The sequence below is a fragment of the Pantherophis guttatus genome, chromosome 6 (genome assembly GCF_059756535.1).
Source record: "Pantherophis guttatus breed Tessera chromosome 6, ASM5975653v1, whole genome shotgun sequence".
NCBI classification, from domain to species: Eukaryota; Metazoa; Chordata; class Lepidosauria; order Squamata; family Colubridae; genus Pantherophis; species Pantherophis guttatus.
The window spans coordinates 100,872,219-100,886,658 of NC_142068.1; the positions used below are offsets into that span (position 1 = coordinate 100,872,219).

General features: G+C 40.7%; 1 protein-coding gene across 1 annotated transcript in view; it reads left to right on the forward strand.

Annotated features, from left to right (window-relative positions):
- Window positions 1–12,089, forward strand: part of SH2D4B (SH2 domain containing 4B) — a 173,825-nt gene extending 161,736 nt beyond the window's left edge. Inside the window, exons 7-8 of the mRNA XM_087872341.1 lie at window positions 10,352–10,572; window positions 11,997–12,089. Coding sequence (XP_087728467.1) covers window positions 10,352–10,572; window positions 11,997–12,089 — 314 coding nt within the window. The remainder of the gene's footprint in view (window positions 1–10,351; window positions 10,573–11,996) is intronic.
- Window positions 12,090–14,440: the final 2,351 nt, after the last annotated feature.

Consider the following 14,440-nt stretch of genomic DNA (forward strand, 5'->3'; position numbering starts at 1 on the left):
GTTCTGGGTTGCCTCGTTAATGTTAGATCATAATAAACTGTTAACTGTTAGCAATCCGTTTCGCCTCATTCAATTATTGAATGTATAATTATTCATTTTCACTATTACTATCCTCCCCAGGCCAAAGCACTGTAATATTTCCATCTCCATTTTTTCCTGACTTTTTTGCGAACCTTCTTCAGTCTTATTCCTCCACCTTCTTTTATTTTTATAAGTTCTTGAATTTTCAACTGAAGTTGCTGTACCTTACAATCTTGTTCTCTTGTTCTCTTCGCAAAGTAATTCCTTTCAGTAAACACACCTCTTTCACTGTGATTGGGAGTCCATTTTTGTAAAAAAGTTGTAAAATTCCACTTCAAATCCTCCTTCTTATATTGGAAATCCCAACGCCTCCTGACAATATTCCAGTTGACTGTATCAAAGCCTCTGAAGAAATCTCTCTCAATATTTCCTGGTTACGCTCCTTCAAACCTCTCAGCCTTTCCTTCTTAATTTGAAAAACATCCATTCCATTTTCAAAAGGCACATTAAACTGGATTATTTCTTCCACCTCTTCATTCAGCAACTCACTATTATTTGGCAACTGGAATACCGATACAGTATCTTCACTTGTATCTTTATTTCAAACTTGAGTAAAATCCTTCTTGAAGAGCCCTTCCATTCTTTCCACTAACACGGAGGTAAATGATTCTAAAATTTCTTTTTTTTTTATTGCAAAAGTTTTACAATTACATTTTCACCCCCTTTTTCCCCCCCCACCACCCTCCCCAAACTTCCCAACCTCCCTAACCCTCCCTAACCCTCCCCTCCCCCCAGACTTCCCTATATTATACTCATATCTGGTAAAAAAAATAAAAAAACCCCTTAATATAAAACTTGTGTAAAAACTTGAACCCCTCCCTCCCCTTTATAATTTTTCTTTTTACCCTCATTACATTAAAATATTTCTAATATATTATTTTCAAATAAAAGTTATTTGATACTTTCTAGTTTTATATTTGTTCTGAACATATTCTATCCACTTTTTCCATTCCCATTCGTAAGTCTCTTGTGAACAATCTTTTAAGTATGCTGAAATCTTCGCCATCTCTGCAAAACTGGCCATCTTCAAAGTCCATTCCTCAATAGTGGGCAAGGCTTCATTTTTCCAATATTTACCTATCAACAATCTTGCTGCTGTTATCATATACAATATCAGTTTTGTTTCACCCAATGTAAAACCCTTAACTATGCCCAATAAAAACAATTGTGGAGAGAATTGAATTTTTTTCTTCAAAACATTCTGCATGACCCACCAGATTTTTATCCAAAAAGCCTTAACTTTCCTACAGGTCCACCAAACATGATAATACGTAGCATCCAAACATTCACATCTCCAACATTTTGGCTGAACATTAGGGTACATACATGACAACTTTTTGGGATCTAAATGCCATCTATAAAACATTTTATAAAAATTTTCCCTCAGGTTCTGCGACTGTGTAAATTTAACATTCTGAACCCAAATTTTTTCCCATGTTTCCAACATTACTGGTTCTTCAAAATTTTGTGCCCACTTAATCATACAATCTTTAACTAATTCAGTTTCTGAATCCCTTTCTAACAAAACATTATAAAGCCTTTTGATATGCATTGGACCTTTCTCTTTTATATGTCTAACCAATTCTTCCTCGTGCAACATAATACCAGTTTTTTGGTCCTCTTTCCATCTCAATTGTAATTGATTATATTGTAACCAAGTTAAATTAATCCCTTCGTCCAACAGTGTCTGCAATGTCTTCAGCTGCCATCTGCCCGCATCTGTAAAAAGAACCTCTTTGTATAACCCCCCCCGAGTGACATTATATTTGTATTCCACAAAATATGACCAAGATCCAACCATAGCGGTATTTTATAATCCCATTTGGATCGGTGCTTCTTCCAAACTCTCATCAAAGAGTCTCTAAGTATATGGCTTTTAAATACATTATCAACTTTGTCATCATAAAATAAGTAGGCATGCCATCCAAATTCAAGATCAAAACTTTCTGCATTCAATATTCCGGCCTTTTTCCTTCCAAACCAGTCACTTGTTAAAGTTAAAGCTGCTGCATCATAATATAACTGTAGGTTTGGAAGTTTAAGACCTCCTCTTTCTGGAACATCTTGCATAATTTTCAATTTCACTCTCGGCTTTTTCTCGTTCCAGACGAACTTATTCACTCCAGTTTGCCAAACTTTCAATTGTTTATCACTTTTAAGCACCGGAATCATTTGAAACAAAAAAAGAAATCTTGGCAAAATGTTCATCTTAACTGCTGCTATTCTTCCAAGTAGAGACAGCTGCAGTTTTTTCCAAGTCTCCATGTCTTTCTGCACCTCTCGCCACAACACCTCATAATTATTTTGAAACAATTTCATGTTTGATTCTGCAACCTGAACTCCTAGATATTTTACCTTTGGTACAATCTCAAAACCTGCCCTCCTTTCGAGCTCATGTTTACGATCTTGTGTCATGTTTTTAGCTATCATTTTAGTCTTTTTTGGATTCAATCTAAAACCTGAAACTTTACCATAGTCCTGTATAATGTCCTTCATCAGGATTATTGATTCCATTGGCTGTGATAGGGTAACAACCAGATCCTCTGCAAATGCCTTTATTCTATAATCCTCTTGTCTAATCATTACACCTTTCAAGATATTAGAGTCCCGTATTGTATTTAGCAAGACTTCTAGTGTTAAGATAAATAAAAGTGGGGACAACGGACATCCCTGTCTTGTTCCTTTTTCAATTTTGAACTCTGTTGTCAAACTTCCATTAATAATAATCTGTGCCTTTTGCTCTTGGTAAATTGCTGAAATCGCCTGTATAAATTGATCCCCAAAGTCCATCTTTTTTAGAGTCTTTAGTAGAAAATTCCAATCCACTCTATCAAAGGCCTTCTCTGCATCCAAAAAGACCAGCACTGCAGGAATCTGTTTATTCTTCTCAAGATATTCCAGTAAATCTATTACTTGCCTTACATTATCCTTCATGTATCTGCCCTCGATAAATCCCGCTTGATCATCATGAATCACCTTTTGGATTACTGGCATCAACCTGTTGGCTAATACTTTCGCATAAATTTTATAATCTGTATTCAAAAGAGATATTGGTCTGTAATTCTCTGGTTTTTTAGGACCAACTTGTTCTTTTGGTATCAAAGATATATAAGCTGTTGTCCATGATGGGGGTATTTTACCCCCTTGTTGAATATTGCAAAATAAATCTCTAAGTTGTTCCACCATTTCAGCTTGCAAAGTTTTGTAATACACTGCGATCAAACCATCCGTGCCAGGAGCTTTGGCTGTTTTTAACTGTTTAATTGCTACTATTATCTCCTCCTCTGTTATAGGATAATTCATTCTTTCCTTTTGTTGGTCAGTAATTTTTGTAACTCTTTTATCATTTAAATATTTTTCTATAAGTCCATTCTGCACCTCCTCTTTGGCGTATAGTTTGGTATAATAGTCCACAAAAGCTTCTTTAATTAATTTTTGTTGAAAAATTTCTTTCCCTCCAATATCAATACTATCAATAGTCCGTATACTCTGTTTTTTCCTCAATGTGTAGGCCAACCATCTGCCCGGTTTATTAGCGTTACAAAATGTATTGTGCTTCGCATATTGTATGTTTGTTGCAACTTGTTCCGCCATAAGCATTTGAAATTGATCTTTCAAAAGTTTTATAGCACCACATATTCTTTCATCTGTTGGATTTCTAATAAGTAACTGTTCTTTATTCTTTATTTCTATTTCCAATTCAGATCTTTTCTTTTGTCGAATCAGTCTATGTTTAGAGTTCATGTAGATAAGCACCCCTCTCATATAAGCTTTACTTGCATCCCACACAATTTCTATTGGGGTACCTTTATTCAAATTTATTTCAAAAAATTCTTTCAAGTGCTTTTTAAGTTCTGTTGTGTTTTTTTCATATCTGAACAAGTTCTCGTTTAATCTCCAAGAACGTCTCTCAATCTTGTCCATCTCAATTTCTATCCATACTGGGCTATGGTCAGTCAAAGTTCTTGGAAAAATCTTTGTTCTTTTTGTCTTAACAAGTAAATCATCTGACAACAAAATGAAATCAATCCTAGAGAAGGATCTATGTCTATCTGAAAAAAAAGTATAGTCCAGTTCTTTTGGGTTATGTATTCTCCAAATATCTTTTAGTTCCAAATCTTCTTTCATATCAAAAAAGGTCTGAGGTAACCTAATCCTAGATTTCACTAAACTCCTTTTATCTAATTTAGAGTCTATTACTCCATTCCAGTCTCCCATGATTAAAATAGATCTATAGTCCCATTGTAGTATTTTAGTATGTAACATTTTATAAAAATAATCCTGTTGTTGGTTGGGAGCATAAATTCCTATCAAAAGAATTTGGCCATATGTTGTAAGTAATTCAATTGCTACAAACCTACCATCTTCATCTGTTTCTATAACTTTAGCCGTAAATTTCTTATTTACATAGATAACCACACCATTCTTTTTTTGCAACGTTGAAGATATAAAATGTGTTCCTAGTTTGGAGTTTATCAAGTATTTTTGATCTTGAACTGTAATATGCGTTTCTTGTAAACAAATTATATCATTATTAAATTGTTTCAAATATGTAAATAATTTCTTCCTTTTCTGTGCTGAATTCAACCCATTCACATTCCAAGATAAACACTTAAGCGTCATCTTCATCTTTCTGGAGCAAAGAGCAGAATAATTGAATGTCATCCGAAAGCTTTGATCTTGCTCCCCCCATGGCTCCAGTCTCTTGTGCAGTACTCTTAACTGCCTTCTTGTCTTGTCTTTCCTGTTGTTGTTGTTGCTTTTGTTTAAGTAACTTAGATTGAGCTCGAGTTATATGTTGATCCTTAACTTCGATCATCCGAACCGGGTCCAAGATTGGAGAAGATTCCAGCAAAGGCTCATCCAGAAAACCTCCTTCTGCTTAGACTGTTCTTGCAATTCTCGTTGAGGTTGCTTCTCATCACTCTCCTTAATCTCCAAAACTGTAGATGTACGTGGGGATGGTGTTCTTTCCTTAAGAATAGTAGTGTAAAAGTGCTCTGCCTTCTCCACGGTATTCAAACGATATCTTTCTCCCTTGTATCTGAAAATTATACCGACTGGGGCATCCCACCGAAATGGTATCTATAGATTTTGCAATTCCTTAACAAGAAAGCCAAATTCTTTTCTGGTTTTCAGCATTTTAGGAGGTAATTCTTTATAAATTCCAATTCGTGAGCCCCCCACTTGCACAGAGGTGTAAAAGGATTTTTGCAGGATGTCATTTCTTATTTCTCTATCTGTAAAATATATGACCACATCTCTAGGCAATTGTCTTTGTCTGGCCACCCAAGAATTCACTCTGTAAATTTTATCTATTTTGTGAAAAACCACATCAGGATTAACTTGTAAAATCTTGGCCAGGGCCTCAGAACAAACCTGTCTCAAATCCTGTCTTTCCTCTTCTTGAATTCCTCGAAGCCGTATGGCAAACTCCATTGCCCTGAATTGTACCATCACAATCTCATTTTCAACTCTTTGCATTTTATTGTCAACATCAGCAATTTTATAATCATTGTCTTTCATCTTAACATTAACTTCTGATTTAAGTTCTTCAACTTTAGAATCAACTTTCACAATAAATTCTGCCAGGCCAGACGCCACTTCTGATATTTTTTTGGTCACCTTGTTTTGATTCTGTTTCACCATATCTTTAACTTCATTAATTTCCTGCATAAATTCCTGATGTGATTTTTGAAGTTTATCATCTATCTCCTGTTGAGATTTTTGAAATTTATCATCCAAAGTTTTAGAAATAAATTCTTTTAAATCTCCCACGTCAAAATCTTTTTTCTGAGTCTGTGTCTGTTGTGCAGGGGGAGGCTGTGCTTTATGTGTAGGAGATCCACCTCCTGTTGCCTTCGCTTCCTGCTTCTTTGAGGCCATCCTGCCACGTAGGCTGGTTTTACTAAAAAGGGAAGTTCTTCTTCCTCTCCCGCCTCCACAAAGACTTCTGAAAAAGTCCCCCAGATTTAATCAAATAAGAACCAAAGTAAAGCAAAGTCCAGTATTGAAGAAGGAGAAATTTCTCTCTTATTTCTCTTGTTACAAGCGAAGCAACTTCGTAGCAATTTAGAAACTTTGTGACAAAGCAAGATGAGTTCAGCAATCCACACTTGCCAGCTCGTTAACTCTGAGGCTAAGCGCCATGTTTTTACAGTTCACTTTCACTCATCCGCATTTTTTCACTCAAATTAGAAAGCCAAGAAAACTCTAATACTTGCGATTCCGAGTTTCAGGGTTCAAGTAACAGTATGCTGCTTATTAAGGCTAGTTCCTTTTCTTTCAGTTTGAAGTTTCCTGTAGCCGGCTTGTTCTGCAAAGCAGACTTGTCCCACGCCGCCCGGAGTTCCAGCAGGTTGAATGGGAGCCGCTCCTGTTCCCTCCCCAGAAACTATTCCCTGGGGGGGTTGCAGGGGCTCAACCTGTGCCCTGTGATCTCTCTTCAAAAATCCTAGAGATTTTTGAAGTTTTCGAGCCGCTTCTTAGTCGCGAAGCGGCTCTACAAGCGGCGGGGCTGGCGGAGCTTCAAAAGGCACCGCCGCCGCCGAAGACGAGGAAACCGGAAGCCGATTCTAAAATTTCTTTAAAGAGATCCACAATCACTATTTGTGTATTTACTGATGTTTGTAATAGTGAACCTCCATCACTTTCAAAAAAGGCAGCCATTTTTTTTAATCCAACCACCTTGAACAATCCTGGATGTTAACAGCTTTAACGAGAGTTAACTTTCACTTTCACACCCTATTAAGCACAAGCGCCATTTTCTTCACTCCTTTAATCAACTTCAAAGGGTGGCAATTTAAGTGTGGAATTAAGGGTTTGTTACTTGTGATTGTCAGCTCTCCTGTTTTCACTCCGTCTGCATAGATAATCAACTTAGATCTCAATAAAGATTGCAGAAGTGGTCAGGACGTTTTTTTCTGCTTAAAGCAGAAGCGCCCTGGATCTCAGAGTTTCACCGGATTTCCTGGGGAGCTCTCACCCTCCAAGCCCCAAAAACTATTTCAGGGGCTTCTGGGGAGCTCTACCCCCATCCAATTACTCTCCTTTCCCTCTTCTCCTGGGGGAAAGGTTTTCCAGCTGCCAGACAGCTGATTTGCGCTGTCAGGGCGGCTTTACCAGATCACAGGGCTGGTGCTCCAAAAGAGAGCATCCAGCAACATCGGCAGTGCCACCGGAAGTTTCTCAAAATGGCCATTACAATAAACATCTTCACACCTGTGGGTTGGCTAAATCCACATTTGGATGGGAGGGAAGGATTCTACAGCTCTATTTCTAACTGTAGTTTGGGAGGAAATTTAGAGTTTGCTTCACCTGTCATGCAATCTCTTCTTCTCAATAAAAGGTTCCTTTTGAAATACCGTGTTTCAAGAGTCTATACTTTCTTGGGAAAGGAGGAGAGGCAGGGCCTGGCAGTTTAACAGATTTAACAGATTAACAGATTTGGAAGGGACCTTCTAGGTCATCTAGTCCAACCCCCCCACTCAAGCAGGAGACCCTATACCATTTCTGACAAATGGCAGTCCAATCTTTTCTTGAAAGTCTCAAGTGATGAAGCTCCCACAACTTCCAAAGACAAGCTGTTCCATTGGTTGATTGTTCTCACTGTCAGAAAGTTCCTCCTCATTTCTAGGTTGAATCTCTCCTTGGTCAGTTTCCATCCATTATTCCTTGTCTGGCCTTCAGGTGCTTTGGAAAACAGCTTGACCCCCTTCCTCTCTGAGGCAGCCCCTCAAGTATTGGAACACTGCTATCAGGTCTCCCCTGGTCCTTCTCTTCACTAGACAAGCCATGCCCAGGTCATGTACCGTTCTTCATATGTTTTAGTCTCCAGTCCCCTAATCATCCTGGTTGCTCTTTTTTGCACTTTTTCTACAGTCTCAACATCCTTTTTTATAGTGCAGTGACCAAAACTGGATGCAGTACTCTAGGTGTGGTCTTACAAGGGTTTTATAGAGTGGTATTAGTACCTCACTTGATCTTGATTGTATCCCTCTATGAATGCAATTTAGGATTGCATTGGCCTTTTTAGCTGCCACTGCACACTGCTGGCTCATATGTAGCTGATTGTCCACTAAGACTCCAAGATCCCTCTCACAATCTCTGCTATTAAGCCTGGTTTCCCCCAGTTTATATGTGTGCTTTTGGTTTTTCTTACCTAAGTATAAGACTTTACTTTTCTCTGCACTGAATTTCATTTTGTTAGATAGGGCCCATTGTTCAAGTCTGTCAAGATCCATCTTGATCTTCAGCCTATCTTCTAGAGTGTTAGCTATTCCTGCCAGCTTAGTATCATCTGCAAATTTTGTGAGTTCTCCTTCTATTCCCTCATCTAAGTCGTTTAAGAAGATATTGAAGAGTCCTGGGCCTAAGACGGAACCTTGTGGCACCCCATTGCTTACTTCTCTCCATGTAGACTTAGACCCATTAAGGACTACTTGTTGAATATGGTTTGTCAGCCTGTTGCGAATCCATCTGGTGGTGAAGCTATCTATCCCACTTTTTTCTAGCTTACGAAGAAATAGGTTCATGGGTGAAATGCTCCTGGTTCGTACCGGATCGCCTGATCCAGCAGCGATGGAGGCAGGTGGTTCGGAGAACCGGTAGCAAAAGTCCCTGCCCCCCCCCATGCCCAGCTGAGCTGCACAATCATCAGAGTTTTTTCTTTTATTTTTAAAAGCATTTTTACTACAACCTCTTTGGCTGAAGAGATTGTAGAAAAAATGCTTTTAAAAGCCTCTGACGATCCCAGCTGAGTTGCCTGATCAGCAGAGGCTTTTTTTTAAAAAAAAATCTCTGATGATCCCAGCTGAGTTGCCTGATCAGCAGAGGCTTTTTTTTAAAAAAAAAATCTCTGACGATCCCAGCTGAGTTGCCTGATCAGCAGAGGCTTTAAAAAAAAATCTCTGATGATCCCAGCTGAGTTGCCTGATCAGCAGAGGCTTTTTTTAAAAAAAAAAAAATCTCTGACGATCCCAGCTGAGTTGCCTGATCAGCAGAGGCTTTTTTTCCTTTAAAAACATTTTTTTAAAAGAAAAAATGCCTCTGCCGATGAGGCAACTCAGCTGGGATTGTCAGAGGCTTTTAAAAGAAAAAAAGCCTCTGCTGATCAGGCAACTCAGCTGGGATCATCAGAGGCTTTTAAAAGCATTTTTTAACAACCTCTTCGCAGAAGAGGTTGTAGAAAAAATGATTTTTAATTTTTTTTTAAAAAGTTGGCCACGCCCACCCAGTCACATTACCCCCCCACCACCAAGCCATGCACACAGAACTGGTAGTAACAAATTTTAGATATCACCACTGAGTAGGTTGTAGTCTACTTTGTCAAATGCCTTGCTGAAGTCTAAGTATATTATGTCGACGGTATTTTGTTGGTCTATTAATTTAGTCACTATGTTATTCTATTAGTAGACCTCCAAGAAGATATCAAGTGGTCTTGAAGAAGTAGCACTCCTCCACACTCAATTTCTAGCAAAGGTTACCCCTAAGGTGACCCAAGCAATCCCGATCCCATACAGGTAGTCCTGCACTTACAACTTTTCATTTAGTGACTGTTCAAAGTTACAACGGCACTGAAAAATAGGACTTATGACCATTTTTCATGGTTGCAACCTTTGCAGCATCCCCATGATCACATGATCAAAATTCTGATGCTTGGCAACTGGCACATATTTGTGACCTTTGCTATGTCCCGGGGTCACGTGATCCCCTTTTGCGACCTCCTGACCAGCAAAGTCAAGGGGGAAACCAGATTCATTTAACAACCGTGTGACTAATTTATCCAGTGCAGTGATTCACTTAACCACTGTGGCAAGAAAGGTCATAAGATGGAGCAAAACTCACCTAACAAATGTCTCACATTTCAACAGAAATTTTTGGCTCAAATGTGGTCATAAGTCGAGGACTACCTGATTAAAGGCTACCCAAAGCCTGATTAAAATTGATGTGACACTCAATAAACTAGGAGTAACAGTAACAGAGTTGGAAGGGACTGTGGAGGTCATCTATTCCAACCCCCTGCTCACGCAGGAGACCTGTACTAGGGATTTGAACAGCTGAACTGCCAACCTTTCTGATTGACAAGCTCAGTGTCTTAGCCACTGAGCCACCTAGTCAGGCTAATAATATTATATATTATAATATATAATTATAATATTATAAGCTTCTATTTTCTTTTCTTTCTATGATTTCTCTCTTTCTGGAAGGCCAAAATCTGCTAGAACTGCCAGTTACATAAATCAGTTTTGCTTTATTATGATACCGGTAGGTATTATTACTCGTCAAGAAGCAGAAGAACTGTTGATGTACAAGCCTGAAGGGACATTCCTTGTGCAGGTCAGTGATAAAATATGGGGATATGCCCTCTCTTACCGGCATCACAATGGCTTCAAACATTTCTTGGTGGATGCATCAGGAGATTTCTACAGCTTCCTGGGAGTGAATCCCAACCGTCACACAACACTCACAGATCTTATTGATTTCCACAAGGTAAGAGTAACTAGGAAAAGACCAGTCCCTGAACTGGGCAAATAAATAATTCAAAAGAAAGGAAGTGTTTTATCCAGTGGGACCAGTCTATCAGGGCGACCTGATCCATCCAAGTATGGGATGGAGCATATTGCTTCCACTTTCACCTTTCAGCCCCAATCCAGGAGCCTTCATACGCAGTCATTTTCGCGACAAACTTTGTGTTGAATTTACGTTTTAAATTTGTAAAGAAAGGGGTGATACATTAAGCATTTGATCTATGGACAAAATTCATAATAATTGACAGACTTAACTCCAGGAAGGTGCTAGATAAACTGGATCTAGCTTCAGAAAAGTTAGAAGCAGCTGTGGCCATTGCAGAGGATTGCAGTAGGACAGGCACCAGACACTCTAGCTTGTATTCCTAAATTCAATTTGCTCTTTAAATATGATTCCCAAAACAAGGTTTGCCTGCATTCAATTGCAACACAGCATAGCAGGAAACTGACAGGAAACTATGCACATAAGGCAGGGGTATCAAACTCAAGACCTGGGGGTCTGATCCAGTCTGCGGGATGCTTAGATCTGGGCCAATGGGCCACTCTGGAAACAGCGAAGGACCAGCCCGTGGTGCCTCTGTCAGCAAAAATGGAGCTCAAGAGGGTCACATGCTCCATTTTCGCTGGCAGAGGGTTGCAGGAGGCTGTCCCAGCTGAAAATGGGGCTTGGGAGCCCGTTTTCACTGAAAGAGTCCTCGGGCCAGCACAGGTGCCCCTGACATGAGTGATGTCAAGCTGGCCACATCCACCTTGGCCATGCCCCCCTACCCCCCTACCCCTGGTCAAACACAACCCTGATGCGGCCCTCAATGGAATTGAGTTTGACACCCCTGAGATAAGGTGAAGATTTCGTGTGAATGTCACTTGTGTTATGTGTATATGTCTAAAATTATTCTGTCAGTTACTAAGTGAGCAACAACTTGGCTGATCTTAGATTTTAGAAGATAAGCAGGGTCAGCCATGGTTAGAACTGAGACAGAAGATCACCTGAAAAATTCAGAATAGATCAGAGATGATGGTGACAAATCACACAGCCAAGAAAACAATAGAAATGTCAACATTAGAAACTCAATTCCCCTCAAGATCATCCATAGCTTTTGCCCCTTCTTTCATTTGGTCTGGTTGGGGATGTTGCGATGGGACTAGGTTAAACAGAGTTATTATGAAGATCTTCTCTTTAAAAATACCTCAAAATCATGCTAATATCCCTGCTACCCCCTGTTTTATTCCTACTCAGTCATGCTCAGCCAATTTCTAAACATGACAACATGGTTTTAAGTTTGTAGACTGAGAAGGACCTCAAACTTACTTGAGATATTGATAAACCTGAAGACTTGTGCTAATCAATATTTTTCATCCAGCTGATGATATTTTTTGCATTTGCAGGAAGAAATAATAACATCTTCTGGTGGAGAGTTGCTTCTGGAATCTTGCAGACAGACGAAGAGCACTCCTGACTATAATTTGTTATTTGAATGACTGCTTTTATGGTTTACTCACCCCCTTCAGACCCCAGTAGAGGTTTTGAAGAACCAAAATTATTAGCAAAAGAGCCCCTCTCTGAGAAGTAAGGTTCTTATTATTGTCGGATCATCATCTGCAACCTGTGTGAACAGATGTCTTACGAAGATGATCCAAGTTTCTATCTGCATGCATTATTTATGTCATACATAATACAAAGCTGGGAGCAGCTGGACCTGGTGGTTCTATAATTGTACTCCCAAATATAGTGAATGCCCAGTAAAGATCAAATCCCCTTTGATTTTTCAAATAATTTTCACTATGAATTATTACAAAATTATATGATTTATTTTATTTATTTAATTTGTATACCGCCCTTCTCCAACAGGACTCAGGGCGGTGAACAGCCACGGTAAAACACAACATATAAAATTTAAAAGCAGTTTAAAAGACATTAAATAATTTTGGCCATCAATTTAAAACAACCCAGTTAAAACCAGTTACAAATTAAAACCGCAAGGATGGGATCAAGCCAGTCCGGCTAGATGGAATAGATGTGTTTTCAGGGCCCGACGAAAAGTCCAGAGGTCTGGGATCACTCGTATCTCTGGGGGTAGATTGTTCCAGAGGGCAGGTGCTGCCACAGAGAAGGCTCTCCCCTTGGGGGTCACCAGCTGACATTGTCTGGCCGACAGCACCCTGAGGAGGCCCACTCTGTGCGAGCGAACTGGCCGGTGGGAGGCTAATGGCGGCAGAAGGCAGTCTCGTAGATACCCTGGCCCTAAGCCATGGAGCGCTTTAGAGGTGGTCACCAACACCTTGAAGCGCACCCGGAAGACCACAGGAAGCCAGTGCAGCTCGCCCCGTCGCTCCCATAATCCCCCGTGCGGCCACATTCTGGACCAACTGGAGCCTCCGGGTGCACCCCAAGGGAAGCCCCATGTAGAGAGCATTGCAGTAGTCCAGGCAGGAAGTGACGAGTGCCTGAGTGACCATGCGTAGGGAGTCCCGATCTAGAACTGGCGTATCAGGCGGACCTGATAAAAAGCCGCCCTGGCCACAGCCGTCATATGCTCTTCTAAAGACAGCGGTGTATCCAGGAGGACGCCTAAGTTGCGAGCCCTTTCCGTGGGGGCCAATGAAGGGGCGAGAGGACCGACCCTTGTGGCACCCCACAAACAAGGCGCCTTGGGGTCGACCGCTGCCCCCCTACCAACACAGATTGTGACCGGTCAGAGAGGTAGGAGAACCACCGCAAAACGGTGCCCCCACCCCCAATCCCTCCAACCGGTGCAACATGATACCATGGTCGATGATATCAAAAGCCGCTGAGAGATCTAACAGGACCAGAATAGAGGAACAACCCCTATCCCAAGCCCTCCAGAGAACATCCACAATGCGACCAATGCCGTTTCCATACTGTACCCAGGCCTGAAGCCGGACTGGAGCAGATCTAGATAGACAGCTTCATCCAGGTACTGTGGAAGCTGTCGTGCCACCACACTCTCAACAACCTTCGCAATAAAATGAAGGTTGGAGACTGGACGATAGTTAGCCAAAACAACCAGATCCAGGGAGGGCTTCTTGAGGAGGGGCCTCACTACCGCTTCTTTCAAGGCAGCTGGTAGGACACCCTCGCTCAAGGAAGCATTAATAATCCTCTGGAGGCAGCCTCGTGTAACCTCCCGGGAAGCCAGCACCAACCAGGAGGGACATGGGTCCAATAAACACGTGGTCGCATTCAGCCATCCCAGAATCCTGTCCACATCCTCGGGAGCCACAGGATCGAACTCCTCCCAGATAACACTCTCAAGACCTGCCTCAGTCATCTCATCTGGACTTACCCAGTCAGAGGCCAGGCCTTCCTGAATCTGAGCGATCTTGTCATGCAGATACTGCACAAAATACTGCAAAAAAAGGTGTAAGGATCGCCTCTCCTTCCAACTTAAGAAAATACAAACTCTTGAAACGTGGTTGTTCAAAAGATTCTTTTATTAAGCAGAAGTGATAGCTATCCAGCTAAAGCACAATCTGAATGCCCTTAGGCAAAACAGGAAGATTAAAGTGGTAGAGACCCCTCCCTTTAAGTCAGAATGCAGATTTTAGCCAATACACAAGTGTGAAGATGTTTTCTTTACTATTTCCTTTGAGAACCCAAGCAAACATGCATTCCCACCACCACCCTTTAAAGTGAGACAACCCACATGGCTATCATATAAATTCCTGCAGGTAAAGGGAATCTCAGGCTTCCTTGGCGCCAGGATATAGGTTGTAAAATATCTGATGACACAGGCCATGCTAGTAAATCGAATCCAAGTCCCCCCTTCTTCCACTTGAATGGCAGCATCACTTTTAGGGATCTGACATGC